At 42.7% G+C, this 19,964-nt stretch overlaps 3 protein-coding genes and 1 long non-coding RNA gene across 20 annotated transcripts in view; 2 read left to right on the forward strand and 2 right to left on the reverse strand.

Annotated features, from left to right (window-relative positions):
- LOC121718806 (NACHT, LRR and PYD domains-containing protein 3-like) overlaps positions 1 to 19,964 on the forward strand; it is an 849,641-nt gene that overhangs the window by 349,381 nt on the left and 480,296 nt on the right. The gene's annotated exons all lie outside the window — the stretch shown is intronic.
- The window catches only part of LOC121718961 (zinc finger protein 2 homolog), a 389,219-nt gene that overhangs the window by 87,425 nt on the left and 281,830 nt on the right, over positions 1 to 19,964 (forward strand). The window lies entirely within an intron of this gene.
- LOC121718794 (NACHT, LRR and PYD domains-containing protein 12-like) overlaps positions 1 to 19,964 on the reverse strand; it is a 338,838-nt gene that overhangs the window by 62,081 nt on the left and 256,793 nt on the right. For 14 of the 15 annotated variants that reach the window (XM_042103979.1, XM_042103988.1, XM_042103987.1 and 11 more), the window contains one exon: positions 18,556 to 19,955. The exons of the other annotated variant lie outside the window; for it this stretch is intronic. In XM_042103979.1, the coding sequence (XP_041959913.1) occupies positions 19,411 to 19,955 (545 nt within the window). In that variant the 3' untranslated portion in view covers positions 18,556 to 19,410. Of the gene's footprint in view, positions 1 to 18,555; positions 19,956 to 19,964 lie in introns of those variants that run through there. 15 annotated transcript variants of the gene reach the window in all.
- Positions 7,521 to 8,206, reverse strand: LOC121719085. The gene is made up of 3 exons (XR_006034149.1): positions 7,848 to 8,206; positions 7,668 to 7,755; positions 7,521 to 7,580 (listed from the first exon to the last, which is right to left on the reverse strand). It is a non-coding gene; the product is annotated as an uncharacterized LOC121719085 (long non-coding RNA).

The raw sequence follows: 19,964 nt of genomic DNA on the forward strand, positions 1-19,964 counted from the left end.
CGCGGAGTTCAGCCTCAGTCATAGGCCGGTCAGAACCATCATCATCATCGCTTACGGTCAACTTTTCAGCGCAAGTTTGACAAACCCTAGTCACGCACTTATGCGCCGCTCCAGCTGTGCTGTACACATAACCACAATCGCCACAATCTGCACATTTCTTGTGGAGGGCACAATTGGATAGGAAGGGCGCTCGACTAGTTTGAGGTTCCTGGTGGCGTATGAAACAGGCGTCAGAACGACAACACCTGTTACATAGTCGGCAGTACCGAGGCGCCACCCACTGACAAGAGGTATCACAGCAGGTAGAGCATGTCATAGCGCAAGCGTGAGCCCCGGGTCTTTGGTAGCCTTTGAGACAGTACGCACAGAAGTGGACACAACCTAAAAAGCCCGTGACGGACTTAACCCCGTAGTAGTGGTCCTTAAATAGAAAAAAATAGTGCGTAGTCCTAGGGACATGCGGGGGCTGATGGGTGCGAAAATGCTCTAGGTCGTTAGTGCCCTCCGTTCTAAAGAAAACAACAATGTTACATTGCAAGTGACGCTCAAACAAGACAATGTCGGCGAAAGTAACGCCCTGGTCACTGGTCAATCCTACTGCCGCGTGAAGCTCACCCCCCTTCACAAAAGCTTCTCTGTCACTTATGTCAGGATACATCAAATGCGCTAGACACACGCTGGAACACATGTTATTTGTTTCGTTGCGCACTATAAAAAGATGACGGGCCTTTTTATCTATGATGTCTTCTAAAAACACATCGCCCAGTTTCCGCTTCTTACCCCCATTTGGAGGGGAAACGATAGTGGCCACCAGGACAAATGAGTTTGACCTCACTAGTAACTCTGCATTAGACTGGACCAGTCTATCTAACATGTCATACATCTTGCATTTCACCTCTCAAAAGTACTGCAGGGGCGGGTGACGAATCATCAATCTCAAGTCTAACTTGTATTACGTCGCCGTGATTGGTTAAAGGTAATAATCTCTCGACTAAACTATCTAAACCAGAAATCACCCGTATGTAAAATTGGGCAAAGTCGGGTACATCCTGTTGAGGTAACGGCACGATATAACGTTGTTCCCTAGCGTTAAATTTAGTCAGGTGCCGATCAGATGATAAAACCAATTCAGCACTCTCTACGTTACTGCCTGAGGGGTCAGTCCCCCCGGCCCCTGTCTGGTCTGAAGAGCCCCTATGCATAGAACTGGTTCCTTCCAAAGGGTCTGTTTGAACATAATGTAGGTTGGGAGATTCTTGTAGGTGCTCTAAGATAACGCTGTCTGAGGGCGACCAACACTCTCGATAAAAATCATCTGATGCCTGGAGTAATAAGCTATCGGATGGTGACCATGCCTCTTGACTATGTAATAAGCTATCGGATGGTGACCATGCCTCTTGACTATTCACCTCTACCTCTTGCTGGTCACGGGGTAAATTTACACTTGGTGGAGGCGGTCCCGAAGGGTTTAAAGTTTGTATTTCATCTATGACACGTCTATAATTTTCAGGTATATTAGCTAAGTCAATGTCCTGCTCCATTTTCAACGCTGGTTGTAGACCCAATATACACACGTGCACTAAGTACAAATAAATCCCGAAAACAAATCAAACCAAACAAACAAACAATCCACTGATCATACATTTTTTCAAATCAGATCAAATCTCCGCACAGCGGCAGAACCCCGCGGCCCCTCCATATAGTCACCAATACAATCTCGGGAAACTTGCATAATAGCACGTATTTGATTTTCAACAAAGTAATCAAAGTACAGATGTAAATGATTTAATGCACAACACAATTCGAAATACACGTGGGGGTCTCTCACACTTAAACGAATAGTGTTCCAAACACCATAGGTCAGTCGCCGGAGCTCAGCTCTTCTGAATGATAACGCGTACAATACCGCCTCGTTCATTAATGACAGCGTCTCTTGTATGGCACCCCACGCGGCTCGGGGGGAGGCGGGGCTGTTTGGCGGGGCTCCGAAGACTTCGGCTCTGGGGATTCCACGTTCGGTTCTGGGAGATCCGCGTTCGGCTCGGGGGACTTCACGGTCTCCAGGTTCTAAAGAGCAACCACAGAAAAAAAGATACAAAATGACTCATCATCATGTTTTCTTATCGTAAACACATACAAAATGACAATTTATCTCCCCGCAGGCACACACACACACGCACACACACACACACACCCTACCTTCCCCCTCTCCGGCAGACCAGCAGACATACACCCTCCCCCTTCTCCCTCTCTCCAGCAGGCAAACAGAGACACACCACCTACTACACTCTTTCAAGCATCCGCACGTGTCCCGACCCTACGTCATACGACACCGTATTCTAAGGGCAAAAAGCACGTATTTACAGCACCGCAGTAGTGTAAGGAGGTAATAGCACTTGCTTTGCCAATTACCTGGCGGCGATTGGTCTAGCACAGCCCGGGTTCGATCCCCGGCTGCGGTAACCTTTTTTTTTTTTTTTACTTTAAAACATTTTTAAACTTTTAGATTGGAAAAACTTGAAAAATGTTTATAACATTTTTTAACTTGTAATCTTTATAAACGCCCGCGCCTCTGCCTCACAAGCACTCTCTCCCATACTGTTTTGTAGGGTACATACTGTAGCGCTGGACATTTCTGCAGCAGTCTATCGCGTTGTCACAGTCACCAAAGTGGTTAACTAGCTAGCACTTAGTGGCTAATATTCACGGGAGAAAAAGACCACCATCCTCTCTTTGGTCTAGGAACTCATACACTCAGACCGTTTACTCTGCGCATGCTCACAATAACATCCCAGTGCACGCAGGCATGCACATCACTGCGTAGGCTACTTTAACATGGCTTTGCCACTTATATTATCAAATATGCTTAACACTCCCACTCAAAGACATGTTTATAGCATTCTACAGTGGTAAACAAAAACCAACAATACATCATAACTCCAAAATAAAACATTTTGCATACTTACAGTACTCTAAAAACCTTCAAAAACATTTACATCTGCCAGTTCACATTATTCTCCAAACAAATATCCCTTGAAGTTCTCAAATTTAGCCTTTGTCACAGGCTTGGTAAGGACATCAGCTACCATGTCTGCAGTAGGGCAGTATTCTATAGATATTTTCCCCTCTGTGTGTGCAGACCGTACAAAGTGATATTTTATATCTACGTGTTTACTCCTCTGTCTGCATACTGGGTTCTTAGACAAAGCTATCGCCCCCTGGTTGTCCTCATATATTTTAACTGGTACATGCTTGTTACTACTATCTATTCCTTTAAGTAGTTGTACAAGGTACATACTCTCTTGAGTAGTGGCTGCTAGTGCCATATACTCAGCTTCACAGGTGGATAATGCCACCGTTGGCTGTTTCCTACTCTTCCACGATATAACTGGACCATTATCAGTTAAGCTGAAACAGTATCCAGTTGTGCTCCTCCTATCATTTTTATCGGCTGCCCAATCAGCATCACTGTATCCCTCAAGCTGTAGGCCTTTCTCACATTTCCGGTAGTGTAGCTCTTGATCTATAGTACCCTTTAAGTACCTCAGTAGGTGTTTTGCTGTAGCCCAATGCTGTTGCTTTGGTTCTGCTAGGTGTTGTGATAATTTACTAACAACCCAGCTCAGGTCAGGTCGAGTACATGTCATAATGTATATCAAGCTACCTACTATCTCTCTATATCCTGTTGAGTCAATAACTTCACCCTCATTGTCAAAGTTTAACTTTTGCTCACATGGGGTGGATCTCGGTTTGCATTCAGACATTCCAAATTTCGCCAACATCTTCTCTATGTGTCTCTTTTGAGTCATTTTGATCTCTCCCTCACTCTGTCTAAAGTCAATACCCAGGAAGTGTTTAATTGGACCCATATCTTTCATCTTAAACCTTCTCTTCAACATTTCTTTTACATCACTGAGTAAGGTGTTGTTACTCGCCGCTATGATTAAGTCATCTACCCATACTAACAAAATCACTTTCTCATTCTCAGATTCTCTGCTGTAGACACAATGATCAGCATCATTTTGTACAAAACCATTCTCTGTAAGGTGATCATGCAGTAACATGTTCCAGTTACGCCCGGACTGTTTTAAACCATACAATGACTTATTGAGTTTACACACTAAGTGTTCTCCTGCTTTAGACTTGATCTCAAAACCTTCCGGTTGCTCCATATATACCTCACAGTCCATTGGAGCATGGAGGTAAGCCGTTTTTACATCCATTTGATGTAGGGTAAGATCCTCCTGTACAGCCACCTGCATCAATGCTCGGACAGAGGTCATGTTGGCTGTTGGTGAAAAGGTCTCTTTATAGTCAATTCCTTCCACTTGACCATACCCCTTTGCAACATATCTGGCTTTACAAGTCTCAGATCCATCTGGGCTTTCTTTCACTGCATATACCCAGCGACCTCCCACTGCTTGTTTGCCTCTTGGCAGTGGTGTCAGAGTGAAAGTCTCATTCTCTGTCAAAGAGTTCATCTCCTCTTTCATCGCTTCAGTCCACATTTTTGACTTCTTAGAGTCCATAGCCTCTTTAAATGTCTTGGGTACACCATAAGCCACTCTGTAGAAATAATCTATATTTTCACTTTCATCATTATTACACTCAGCTTTACACTGGTACTCCTTAAAGTATTCTGGAGCCTTTCTCTGTCTTGTAGGATACCTTCTTTCTCCCTGTTCACTCTCAGTACTATCTGTCTGGGTCGGGTATTCCTCAACAGTCCCCTCAACATTGGACTCTTTACTTTCCTTAGGCTGTCCCTGACTCTGGTTGACTATCTTTGGTGGTGTATCTCCATAACTCTCAATGTCGTCCCCTATGTCACAATCTGTCTGAGTCTGGCTATCTGCGCTACCTTTGGTGATGAATTTTACCAGCCTATGTTTTAGGACTTTTCCTGTCTCAGGATAATACACATTATATGCTGGACTATATTTATCATAGCCTACGAAGATCCCCTTTTCACATCTAGAATCCAGCTTCTTCTTATCCTGCTTATATACATAGCATTCAGAGCCAAATATCTTCATGTTGGATAGGTTAGGTGTTTTTCCTGTGAAAACACGGTAAGGTGTCAGCTCTAGCCGCTTACTGTAACACCTGTTCCGGATTTGAGCTGCTGTCTGTACAGCATATGTCCATAATTGCTTTGGGAGGTTGCTCTCCAATAGCATGCATCGTGACATCTCAAATAAGGTTCTCCAACCTCTTTCGGCAGTTCCGTTCTGATGAGGTGAGTAGGGTGCACTAGTCTCGTGCCTTATCCCGTTACTCCTAAGTAGAGACTGGAACTCCTGCCCGGTAAATTCTGTACCGTTATCAGACCTTATGCACTTTATCTTTCCATATGGAGCTACGTCTGCAATGAATTTTTCTGTAGCTTTTGTCGTGTCACTCTTTGCTTTGATAAAGTATGGAAAAATCATCCCACTGTAATCATCAGTAAATGCTATTGCATACCTGTATCCATCTTTATCTGCTGGTTCTATAGGGCCGCATAGATCTGTGTGTACTAGCTCTAGTACGGTTGTTGCTTTAGTGTCTGCCTGTCTATTTCTGCTTTGTGTTAACTTTCCCTGTGTGCATATTTCACAGTTTTGATTGGACTTGTCATGTTTCCCTTTTATAGTCATCCCTTTAACCACCTTTTCTAATCTTGCAACATCATCAAAATTACAATGACCAAGTATCCTATGCCACGTTTGAATGTCATGACAACCACACACTTCATCAACATTTTCATCTTCTACAGTGCTAAGGTAATACAGCCTACCATACACATCCATTTTGAACTTGGTACCGTCCTTGTTGACCAGCCAGTTATCACCGTCCTTGAAGTGCATCTCGGCTCCGTTTGCTGTAGCTGATTTGACTGAAAAGATGTTTTGTGGAAACGATGGGATGTACAGTGCTTGCTTGAGCCTTGTTTTCACTTGTCGTCCCTCGCTGTCCAGCAAGTAGATTTCGGCATCTCCTCTCATCTTCGCCATCCCGCTCACCTTGGTTCCGTCGGCAAGCTCGATCATGTGATCCTCAGGCCTGAAGCTCTTGTCGACTGTTTTGAACTTTGTAGCGTCGTTGATCATGTGTGATGTGGCGCCACAGTCGACCATGAGGCCTTTCTTGTTTCCTCTTTGAGTAGGACAGTCACTCATCTTGAAGAAACAGAAGGATGTAGGCTCTGCCTCTGTCTCTCCATAGGCTTTCTTCACATGGTCACGGCCTCGTCCTCGACCACGTCCCCTTCCTCGCTGTGGTGTGTCCCACTTTCGATCATCTCTTCTTGCCTGGGATTCATCAGGGCACGTCCTGGCCATGTGCCCCTTTTTACCACACGTGTAACACTCGATATCAGCCAAATCCATTTTCTTTCCTCTCCCTCTTCCACGTGACCTCGTTGCTCCGCTAGTCTTCATCACATTGTCTTCCTCTACACTTACGTCACTCTTCCCATATTTTTCAGTACTCTCATAACTTCGCAGTTTCGTTTTAAACTCGCTGAACGTCACAATGTCATTTGTCTGGGTGATGTGCACGACGAACGGCTTGTATGAATCAGGTAGCCCCTTTACTACCATGGCTATCTGAAGCCCATCACTAATATGCTCGTCTGCTCTTCTCAATGACGTGAATACAGTCTCTACTCGAATAATATAGTCAGTGACCGTTTCATTGCTAGCCTTCTGGAGTGAGGAAAGTTCACAATACAAACGCACAACGCGGGGTTTGTCCAGTGACCGTTTCATTGCTAGCCTTCTGGAGTGAGGAAAGTTCACAATACAAACGCGGGGTTTGTCCTTTCCGGCATAGTGCTCGCGAAGAATCCCCAGTGCTCTTCTTCCGTCACGTTTCGCGTCCCTCATTACCAATGACAAACTCTTGTTATCTAGGCATTGGACTAACTCTGCATATGCCGCTCCGTTCTTTGCCTCATCTTCCGCGAGAGCTCCTTCGTCTTCCTCATCTATCTGCGGGTCCTCCACGATAACTTCTCTAAGGCCACGCAACTCCATGTGTGCGAGAAACCTCGTTTCCCAGAGTTCGTAATTTTTCTCATCACCGTCGAATAACAGTCTGAACCACCTTTGGCCTGCATGACTGGGCCCATAACCTGTAGCGCTGGACATTTCCGCAGCAGTCTATCGCGTTGTCACAGTCACCAAAGTGGTTAACTAGCTAGCACTTAGTGGCTAATATTCACGGGAGAAAAAGACCACCATCCTCTCTTTGGTCTAGGAACTCATACACTCAGACCGTTTATTCTGCGCATGCTCACAATAACATCCCAGTGCACGCAGGCATGCACATCACTGCGTAGGCTACTTTAACATGGCTTTGCCACTTATATTATCAAATATGCTTAACACATACCTTCGCACACACTTTCGTGAGGGGTAGTTGGTCGGTCCAGCTCTGCATCAGAGTCTTTTAAACAGAAGAAAAAACAAATTTAGCACTGCATAAAAAAACATTATCACACCTCCAAATTATACGCAGGAAGAACTATAGCCTACCTTGGTACATGCTCAGGGTTGGTGAATTCGGACGACCCCTCTGGACAACATCGGGATCTTCTATACAGAACAAAAAAACAAAACACATGAATAATTCCCGTAGAGACCCTACACTGTCCCTAGCAAAGTAGATAAGCAACTACGTACCGGGGTAAAAGCTTGGGCTCGGAGATGCCGGGCTGTAGTTGTCACCGCTAAAGCCGCTGTCAGATGAGGTACTTCGGATTTGCAGGAACTAAAACAAAACCATTTTTCAAATGTCATGACATGTTTATGGTAGAAATGAAATGTGTGAAATCAAACGGGCAAGCTTGGTCTTCTACTTACCCGTAGATATTCCAACTCATACTAACAACACAAACAAAAAAGAACATGTATTAAATCAGAGATAATACAACGATATAGTAGAAAATGAAAAAACTACAATTTACATACTTGCCTGGTCAGGTCGCTCAGCCATGATGAATCGCTTCACAAATGCCTCTGCAGTAGGACGATTCACGGTGATAGATGATGTCAGATTTGAATATTTCCAGAACCCCCAAGTTTTATACCTCATTTCACCCCCATCCCAAATTTTGGCAAAAAAGATGCATTGTTCTAAGTCATAAGGGACACCCGCTTAGGTATTAGACACGCTTACCCCTGAACATTACATTTATGATTTATTTTTTATTCTAGTTCACAGAAACATATATGAAAGAAGGTTCTTGACATGGTCAAATCATTCAGTTCATTCACATTCAGTTTAATCATCCTAAAAACATAAACATAACTAAACATTCCAACCTTTCTCCCGCCCCTCTCTCAGACATGCAAGCACACACACACACACACACACACGCACACGCACAAGCACACACACACACACACACACACAACCTACTCCCTCAGGGCCCCTGGAGCCATGACATTAGACATGCATGACCCTGACCCTTAAAGTTCAGCTTAAATGTAGGATTTATGTTTTATTTTAGTTCACACACACATGGCTGAAACCTTTTTAGGCTCTTGGCATCATCACCTCCTTGATTCTTTTATTCAGGTTCATATTGCTAAAACTTGAAGCATACAAACAGTCATACAAACCCCTCTCTCTCTCGTGCCCCCTCTCTCAGACACACATACACACACACACACGCACAGACCTTTGGCCCATCTCCTACCCTCTCTCCACACACACATACACACATACACACACACACGCACACAGACCTTTGGCCCAGCCCCTACCCTCTCTCCACACACACATACACACACACACACACACATACACACACACACATACACACATACACACACACACGCACACAGACCTTTGACCCATCCCCCTACCCTCTATCCACCGCTCTGCTGTCTGATATATTTTATTCTTTTCAATGACTTGATGAAAATCTTGATGAATTTGAATTTAAAACTGCATTTAAACTTGATGATATTTTTTGGATCATTTTTGATAATTGTCTAGGCATGACACCCCCATGATCACCTCATGACACACACCATGCATCCCCTGCACATGAGACACCCCCACACCCCATGTACACACACGCACACACACACGCACACACACAGACAGCCCCTCCCCCAGACACATGACTCCTACCAAAAGCACCCCCGCCAAATTCAAAGGCATCCATACTCAACAGATGTCTATACTGATGCCTATAGCTTTCTCTTGTGTCTTTTCTTAATGATTTCTATTAATGTATTAAACCCACTTAGCCGCTCGCTACTAGGACCCGCATTTTCAGGAGTTGATAAACTAGCCATTTTTACTTTGCTATCTTTACCCATACTTTTACACCGCTTTTATTCTCACGAACAGCACCACTCATAATTGCTCGCGCATGACACTCCCATGACACCCCGCACCCCCTGGACACACCCCCACCCATGACCAACACATCCGTGTACACCTCGGCCTGGACACACGCTCACCCATTACCACCACGTCCCGACACACCCCCACCCCTGGACACATGCTCACCCATGACCAGCACATCCGCGTACCACCCCCGCCCCTGGAGACACACACACACACACACACACACGCACACACACACACACCCCTGTACACACCCCCACCCTGGACACACACACACCCCTGTACACACACGCACACGCACACACACACACACACAAACACACACACAAGCCCTGACCCCTGGCCAAAAAACACGAAATGACTAAAAAAACATACAAATTGACTAAAAAAACACACAAAATGATCATAAAAAGTTCAAAAATGACACTAAAACCTACAAAACTGTCAAATTCACTATCTCCCCGCAGGCACACACACACACACACACACATACACACAAACCCCTCCCCCAGACACATGACTCCTACCAAAAGCAACCCGCCAATTTCAGACATCCTGTCAAACTCAATTGATGACAAGTTCAAAGACCGGATGTCCCGCCCTCACCGGAAATCAAATACCTTTGACCTTAATTAACCGGAAGTCCCGCCCACCTGTCAAACGCTAATTAATTGATAATTGAAGACAAGTACATCTTACTCTCTCTCTCTCTCTCTCTCTCTCTTGGGCGTCATCGAAAGTGGCTCCTAGTTTCTCTGCGCCTGTGGTTTCTCAAGTCCTCTCTTTGGTGAACCTTTTCCTGTGGTTTCTTGGACTATTTTGAAAGTTTCTCAGTTTTCCTTGGACTCTGTTTTTGGACTCTGGTGGATACAACTCCCTATTTAAGTTGAGTACTCTCTGGTTTTTCATCATTGAGTTGTTACTTTGTATTTCTGTTGCACTTTGTTTATTCGAGAGTTTTGACATATTTTATTTTATTTGTACTTTGTGATTCCTCTGAGCTTTTTTGCTACATTATCTTCTGTGCGTTTGGATTTTTGTATTCTTTTGTGACTTTGATTCTGAACTCTGGTCTACTGCTACGACTTCTGTGTGGATCTGCCCTAGTCAACCCTGTGCAACTAAAAGCCTGGTCCTTGCAACTAATTCCCTGTTCGCCTTTCTTTCGAGTGATTCCCTGACAATATCAAGATCAGAAACTGTAGTTGGTATTGTTTTCAGTATAACACTAAAAGCAATACCAAATAGACCAAAATTAGTTTTGATCTTTAACTCTATTTGTAGCAGTGTATGTAAACTGGCTGGATATGGCATTCAGAGTCTGCCTTCAGGGGGGATAAGTGATGGCTGTAGTAGGCTCTTATGTAGGTTCCACTGAGATTAATGGCATCTTGAATTTCCCCTTGGGGATCAATAAAGTATCTATCTATCTAACTAACTGCCTTCCTACTTCCGCTCGATTTTCATCTCCCTCCACGACTCCGTCTGGGATTCCGGCCATTGGCCTCGTTCGCAGCGGTAGATTCGACTCCGCGCCAATCAGCGAGCAGGAGGCGGGAGTTGTGAGTGACTACGTCGAGATTCTGCGCTGTGTGTGAATTGTAGTCCTCGAGGAGTTGGCAATGGCATAAGTTAATGAAGCAATTCAGTCCGTGCTGGCTACGCTTCCAAATATTCAGGAACTGAACTCTGAACAAAAGGAGTGTTTAACACATTTTATTTCGGGCAAAGATGTCGTGGCCCTACTCCCTACGGGATTTGGGAAACGTTTGATTTGTATCGCGCAGTATAGCCTCGATTATTAAATTACAGCATGTGCGGCAGACCCGGTATGAATGAAGCGCCGTGTTTTCAATGATGATCACATCTAGCTTTGACAATTGTGATATTGTATCGCCGAGGCTATTTGCCCCCGTGTTGGGCTTTCCCCTGTGTTCCCGGCGTGTGCGTGTGTGTGTGTGTGCGCGCGAGTGTTTGTGTCTCCCTCTCCCTCCTGTGTCATGGAATGAGTTCTGATGTGTTTTGATTGGGGGGAGGTGTCCGGGACGGAATATGTAGGGGTATAGATAGGTTGGCGATTGCTAAGGGGAGGGAATAGAATAGGGGGTTCTAAGACGTCTAAATTTAGTCAGATTAGAAGTGGATTATGTGCGAGTGAGTTGTGTTGCGTTGTTGGCCGATGAGTGTGAATGACGAGTGATTGAGACCGTGATTTATCAGCGATGTTTTGTAGTGGACACCTCCTGTTGCCCGTGCACTAGCCTGTACATCTATAGGAAATAAACTACCGGAGTTTTGGAACGATATATCGGCCTCCCTGTCTCTTAACTTCTCATCGGCGTTACAATATGTTATCTTCAACCTTACTGTTGAATAGTTATTTGCTATTCTTCCACTAACTCTTACATCTGTATCGCAAAGCTGGCATGGTCATTTACATCCATCTTGTTCGCTTTGGTGGGGAATGATTGTTGTGGGCAATTTCTGAGCGTTGTAGTGTAGCTTACTTCACGATCGAGCTGGCGCATAACATACGTCACGGCCAAACGTTAGCGATTGGGTGAAATCAGATCCAATCGTTTCAACCATAGACTGTATATATAGAACTGGACAGTGTGCCGTCTGTTAAGAGTGATGTGAGCGTTAGTCCAGAGCCCCCTGGTGGCTGGCTGCAGTACAATGTGTAACTCCGCCCATCCCCATGTATTTCAATGGCCAAGTAGCCAACTTTCTGTGTCACTTTTCTCACCTAAAACTATTTTTGTATCAACAACTTTTTATTAGAAAAAATAGTTTTCAAGATGCTTCAATACACACAATTTTTCTTTTCTCGCTGAAATATTTTTTTTAATGTTATATTAACAAATCTAAAAAGGGCGTGTTTACACCTATGATTGACAGCTGCCTGGCTGCAGACACGACGCTTTGTCCATTATGTTTTACCGTCTAGGCTGCAGACACTACCACGTCATCGCTCACTTATTTTAACGACACCTGATTTCGACACATAATCTAACCTAAATAAGTGTTGCTGTTATTATCATTAGGCTATATCTTATCACAGTCTGACTAAATACATATTGATAGTCATACATTGTGTAGTTGTTTGTAAGAGACATCGTTGTTAGTTGTGACCGATTCTTTGTGAAAAAAGATATGTGCTGTTCTTTCGTAGATGCTAAGTATATTAGCTCATAGCATGCTACATCATGCTAGCATTAGCCAGTTGATAGGTAAAGTAAAAGGGCTCTGCTATATTGATCCGAAGTGACATTAGCCATAGTCACCATCATTTACAGTCCTACTTGTTTCAAATGGTATAACGTAACCAGTGATTGCCGCCATCATCGTTGCAACTTCATTTGAATACACTTTGTCACTGGAGAAGGCGATGTTAAGTTTCATTAACGTTAACTCTAAGTCGACAACCTTGTTATGCCCATTCATGAATCAGCCCGACAAATAACGTTACTTGTGTTTTAGTGAACACATTATTGGACCATAGCTTAACGTGAGGAGGGATTCAAAGTTACAAATGGCCAATTTGCTTAGTATGCTCAGAACAGCGGAATCTGAAAATGCGTTAAGGTATCATTGTTACCTGCGATTGCACTGCTGGAGAAGCATTTTGCATTGGTATGATTTGATCAGGTCTTGCCAGTGATGTGTAAATCCTCCCGTAGACGTAGATAATTTCAAAATAATACGTCTAAATTGAAAACTGTGACAACTCATTTATAGGCTCTCTCAATATGTCTGTAATCGTATGCCTCTACCACATGCTTGCTAGTCTTTCACCAGAGATCGGGTGCTCCATTATAAATCAAAAATGTAATACTGCAGCCTTCATGTCAGCTGTAAAAATATGAGAACATGGACCTACTACATCAGGATACTCTGTAAACATTTTACACATTATCAGGAAGCTACTTTGCTGTTCAGTGTGTGATGTGTTTAAAGTGGTACTACGTTTAAAGAAACATTTTTATTCTTTGTTTCAAGTGCATAAGAAAATACCACATTATGATGATGATGATGGTTATGGTTACCCTTAACAAATACAAAACAGTATAATACTTAAAACAGGGATCAATCAATAGCCTAATGAAATAAACAATGAAAATGAGGGGGGAAAGCAATAATAAATGATAATGCCCATTAAATCAATAATATAATAACAAAAACATGGTAAGACTACATTAAGGAGAATATCAATAATAAACCATGTCAAATTAATCAACAGCCTATAATGAAAATAAAACAGTACTACTGCATACAAACCATAATGTATAAGAAGTGCTTAAAAGACCAAAAACTATCACAAGAACGAAGAGCAACTCATTCCACCAACATGGAACCACTGAGGAAAAGAGTCTTGAATTTGACCTAAGACTGGTCGACACAACAGACGCTCATCAGAAGACCGCAGTGGGCGGTTGGGGATGTATATCTTGATCATTGAATTAAAATAACAAGAAGCAGATCCAGTCAGTGTCCTATAGGCCAAAGTGAGAGATTTAAATTTAATTCTGTCTACTGTAGGGAGCCAATGGAGAGTAACTAGGAGAGGAGTTACGATGCGTCCTCTTTGGCTGATTGAAGACCAGTCATGTTGGAGCATTCTGAATGTTATATCACACAAAAGAAATAAAAAAAAAACATTCAATATTGATTTAGTATCAACCAATAATTATTCTGATATTAATATTCTTGTAATGTCTACATCTTTGTGTAGGCTACAGTTAAATACTAAGCAATGGCCTCTGACTTAAATACCAAGGCAGTTAAATGACCGTGGTATGGTATAGTCTACGTGATACACAGGACTACACAGTAAACCCATTTAAAAAGCATCATCATCTCAGTATACCCATTTAAAATAGGCAAGGATACGTATTTAATAACATTTGGGGTTGCTCACAGTATACCCACCACTACAACTAACTAACTAGACTACACCACTGGTTAAATGGCGCATTGCAATTTACAATTTGTGTGAGTTCAGGGGCATACAGAAAGTTGAAGTTTGGGTGACATCAATAAAGAAAATAGAAACAAAGGGATGTGTACAGCTTCAAGTATGAATGATGCCACATTAACAGAAGGTTCAGAGCAGCGGCAGACCTTTCTTGGTGCCACGCAAGTTATTGAAAGTCATGTGTTTTCAGAACGTAGTGGTGCTGTGCCATGTCCCATATATAAGGGGCTTCAGGTTGATCCAGTGACGGTGGGTGATGATGTCAGGGAGATGGATGTCAGGGGACTTGGAGAAAGGGGGAGGACATGCCACCTCAGACCACCCCAGCCAAACCACTTCACGTAGGCATTCCCTTGCTTGCAGACTAATGTAGACCATGGAGACCACCTTGCCGCCACCTCCAGTACATTCAGCAATCACCCATATCTTACCTGCAAAAAGGAAAGTTACAATAAAGTTAGTCAGACAATTTTACAACATTACAAAGCATCTAATCAGGCACTCAACACCACTAGTAATACCAATTAATTAAATATATGTGTGCAATAAACTTCACAGCCTACCTAATGTTAACTAGGCCTACACATTTAAATATGCGGTGTGAATGTTATTAACTTGCGTCAGCTTGAAAAATAACGTTATCAGTATGACTGATCATGGACGTTAGATGACAAACTAAGGTCTTTCTCAAATGTTCACCGATGTCCCTGGGAAGTGACTGGTTTTTGGCGTAGTGTTTAATGCAGGCGTTTCATTTATCGATCATTCACTTATGCGGTCTACAACTACAGACCTAGCGATCTATTTTTTACAGTCTATCTATGCTACCGACCTAGAAGTAGCTCTAACAGAGGTGTCTGTCGTTAACGTTAGAAAACTTCAACGACTAACTTAGCCTCCCGTTAACGGTAACGTTAATGTAGCTGCTAACGTTAGCATGTAATTCGCTGTCCGTATTTCTGTTGTTAGCTCATTAGTATATTCCCCATACTAACTTGTCACAGTCTATAATCAACATAATAAGCTCTCTTAGACGTATTTAAGAACACCAATAGACAAAAAAACTTTTCAGTTGATCAAAACACTTACCAGACAAGAACAAACCGCTTGTTGTTTGTACTGTTTAGCTAACTCACAGCCACAAAATTCATCCAGCCAGCTAGCCTTCGGCGACGAGTCGACCTGCGTTGTGGAAAGGAGAAGGGGGCGGGTTTCACTTGACAAGGGGCGTGTTTAACTCGCTGAGTGGCAACTGAGTGGGCGTGCCTGACCGCGACTCCTCTTCACTGCGCATGCTTCAACTTTTGCTGCGCAGCCGCACTTCAAATTGGCTCCAAATTTTCCAAGATGGCGTCGCCTCGGCGGCTTCAATTCAAGGGGGCAGGCGAATTCCCGGAAGTAGAAGAATCGACGTAGGCTGGAGGGACCACCTCTCTGCTAACTCCCATAGAAGTCCATTCATTCTAGGATTTTTTTGAAATACCATAACTTCATATAACATATATCCTGTGCCGATATTGTAGCTTCTGTGTAATCCACATAAACACTACAAAGGCAAAACAGACTCCACTACCTCGTCCGTAACGTTGGTTACCCGTAAGAAGAATGGTTAGCTTGTTCGGTTGGAGGGAAGCTAGCTTTGACGTAATCTCTCTTTCGCGCCGTAGGGAGATAACCGTATTGTTTGGATAAGAAGCTCAGTCCACCTTACTGTCTATGACGGTAACTCATAAGCAAAACCTAGCATACACGACCGTATGTTAAGGTAAAGCCAAAGATCCTTGATTACTAGCTCCGCTTTAACCCTCTCTGGTAAAGCATTACACAGAGGCAACCTAATAATAATAAAAAAGTAAACCTAATTTTTTTTAAAAACGGCACTAATCATTACAGAGGTTTTCGATGGATTGACCGTAGGTCGGAAAAGTGGAAAGAAGATTAGCTTCAAGGCTATAACTTTTTTGTTTTGTTGACTGTTTTTGAAGATGATCATGTATGGTAGCTTCAACATTAACACGACTTGGTGAGGATGATATTATTAATAATAATACATAAATAAATGTTTAACTTTGATGACTTTGAAGGCGAAGGAAGTGTGAGAAGAATTTCTGTGTATCTATCATATGAGTTACAAGATTCAGTTCGATGGCTAACGTCACAAAGTTAAGTGTGAGTCTGCGCAGCACTGGGGGGACCAACTGAAAAATCGTTCTATTTGACTCAGTGCCCTCCCATTGAAAACGATGGAGTCTGTTCGTCCATTTCTTTTACTGTCTATGCTTCAATTCCATAGAACACTGCAGAATGCAGCCACACTGTCCAGTTCTATATATATAGTCTATGGTTTCAACCTTCTACAGAGTCCACGCATCCAGCTTGCAAACGTTCGTCAATAGCCGAGATCCCAGACCCTTGTAGAAGCGAAGCGTACCAAGGGGATGGCAAATGGCCAGGCTACTGTAAACCCGATTAATAGTAAAATTAAGGGCAATCGATTGGCAATAGTTGATTAACTTAAGTCAACATTTTCCAGAACTTAAAAAGGTTTGGATGACTTGCTATTTGTACTTTTTGATAACAGTTAAATTAAAGTGCTCATTTAGCTCGACTCATATTTTCAGCTATTATGACTTAATGTTTCGAGTTTTCAAACCACTGGAATAGGTTCACAGTAGGAAACTTTTCATGGGAATAAAGAATATATGGAAAATAATATAACAATTGTGACAACACATCTCTTTTTTAAAAGTTCAAAAGCAAAAAAAGTCATTGTATCAAACGAAATATCCGTCATCCACGGAAAGTGTGCCTCTGTCTGTCTGTGTCAGGCCACGTGTGTCTTTTTTTTTTTTAAAAGCTTATCCCTTTTTTTTTTTTAAAGCTTTTTGCTTTTTCTGTAAAATAAAATCCCTCTCACAGGGCAGTTGGCCAGTTGGCTCTGTGACTTCTGGCTTTTGCTGTAAAGTTGATATCAGTTTCTTGGAAAGCTGCAACATGAACGACACACAATTAAAAAAACAGACCATGAAATACGAAAATCAAATCACAAAGAAACCATTTCAGATAGGTGAGACAGGGAGGCCAGCTTGTATTCATAACATCTGGGCCACTGTACTGGAGAGAAGCCTGATAAATGTGCCCAGTGTGGAAAAGCTTTTTCACTAAACTTGATCTTTAACTCTATTTGTATTTTATAAGCTTTTTTATTTTATTTACTATGCAGAGCTAACTAACTTAATTACTACTCACTGTGCATGTGCAGAGTAAGCTATCATAACGCCAAGGTAATGTTTGGTATACCCCCCATGATTTATCCTGTTTTGGCCGTTCATACATGTTGTAGATTTTTATTCACATAATTACTAGGTTGTTACCCTTACTATCCAGTAGGTGGCAGTCCAGGATAAGAAAACTAGACAAAAAAGCAGCATAGCCTACAAGTGCGAATCGAAATGCAATGTGTGAAGTTATTGGAATGGAAATAAATGTAACCACCTTCATACTTCATACATAATTTTGAAGACATTTTGTTTAAAGTGTGCAACAAATGTAGTCAATTTAGTAAGGTAGTAGTAGTTTGTCGGTTAGTCGGTAGGGTAGGCTAAGCAAACAATAGGCTACGTTAGCAGTAACTGACATGGCTGGCGGCTAGCATTATCATCAAGAGGTGTGCTAACTCGTACATCCAGATTAATACCAGCTGAGCCCGGCTACCTATTAAACATTCTCTGGTGATGCTTCAGACTTGACGAACTCCCATGGTAGGCAACGGGAATTCCTTACTGCAGAAATAGTAGATTGATGCCCTGTCAACAGGATTAGTCTGGGCGTTCTTTTTAAAACATAGGCTAAAAGTTTCATTCAAAGCAGCGCTTTCTCGTTTGCCTCCTTCAGTCACTAACCTGCACTGTGTCAAATGTCACCACGAAATGTGATTAATCAGCGTTACATATTTTTTTTTAATGCCTTAATATTTCTTTAATTAATCGAAATGAATGTGTTATTTTGACAGCCCTAGTTATTATACTACTGCAATACACTAATCTAGTAGTGTTGCACTGAATAGAGATGACCTTGGTGTTTAATGCATGCCATGGCCAACTACAGAAAAGGGAAGTTTGAAGAAAAGGGGGGGAAAAAATCACTAAATAAACATCACATAGGCTATTCTGTTTTGTTATGGCATAGAAAACAATGAAACAAATAAATGACAACAGGTTCATCACATCTCCTTTCAGAATCTTTATTTAGACATTTAAGCTTAAAAGTCAGGAACACATTTTATTTACATATTTTAAGTCAGAAAAACAAGCATGTTTTTTTTTTATGCCAACACATATAGAAACACTGACACCTCAGATCAGCAATTCATTTTTCAAAGAAATTCAGCAAATAACTAAACTTTAGGGAGAACAGAATACATCATATTATTGTTGTTGAAACATTCTCATAATCCACACATTCATTTTAGGAGAAGAGCATAATATAAAGAAAGCAATATCAGCATTTGTTTAGTTTCAGCAAAACAGTAATTATATAATTGAATACACACATACATTACACATGTGTATGAACAGGAGTGTGTGACTGGAGTTTTCCTGCAGTTCCTGCAGTTTTTTTCTACAGTCTATGGCCTGGAACTATTGCCATAGTAACAAGCCCTGCTCAACTTCCAGGGCCACAGATCAAGCAACACAATGGATGTTGCTACGGTTACATGGTTACTGCGGAATGTTGCAATGTCTTGATTTGATGAAGTCTGAACTTTAGCAGTTGATTAAATAGACAGCAGTGTTAAACAAACCACACACACACACACACACAAATCCGATGCTGTAGAGAGAAGGGAGGGGGAGTAGAGAATGAGGATAGAGAGAAAGGGTGACGGGGAAAGGGAGGACAGAGAGCGAATGAAAGAGGAGTGGAAGAGGGGAAAAGAGAACAGAGACAGAGTGGAGGAGAGCGGGAGGAAAGACAGAGAGGTAGAGAGGAAGGGAGGGGAATGAGAGACGGACAGAGGGGAAGAGAAGAGAGGGGGAGTAGAGAGAAAGGGTGACATGTGGACGTGCTGTTGGAGGACGAGCTCATGTGATCTTGCGCAGGGACACTGAGGAGCCATAATAATAAACCCCAAACCCTGGATAGAGGGGCTCAGTGAATGTGGAGTGGAACGTGTGCAGGTGGGTGAGTGTGTTAGTGGAGACGCTGTAGAAGGACAGAGTGCCGGCCGGCCAGTCCAGGTAAACTCCTACTGTTCTGGAGCGGGAGGAGGGGGCAGGTATGTCAGTATCTTTCTTATTGTGGCAGACAGAGTAACTGTAATCAGAGCAGTTCAGACTCCAGGACTTGGCATTCCCTCCCATTGTGACGTCAGCACTGCCCCCTTTCCTCTCGATGCTTTTATAGGCCACAGATATATCAGCTCCAACATCTCCATTCCACTCAGCCTCCCAGTAGCAGCGTCCAGTCAGACCCTCTCTACACAACACCTGCCATGTGGAGTCAAATCTCTCTGGGTGTTCAGGATACGGCTGCTGCTGCTTCATCACATATGTCACCTTTCTGTTCCCCTCAGAGAGAGAGAGATTTCTGTGTGCTGTGTTTGGGTCCAGTGTGAGATCACAGGCATCTGCAGACA

Source organism: Alosa sapidissima, chromosome 9 (genome assembly GCF_018492685.1).
Source record: "Alosa sapidissima isolate fAloSap1 chromosome 9, fAloSap1.pri, whole genome shotgun sequence".
Taxonomy (NCBI): Eukaryota; Metazoa; Chordata; class Actinopteri; order Clupeiformes; family Clupeidae; genus Alosa; species Alosa sapidissima.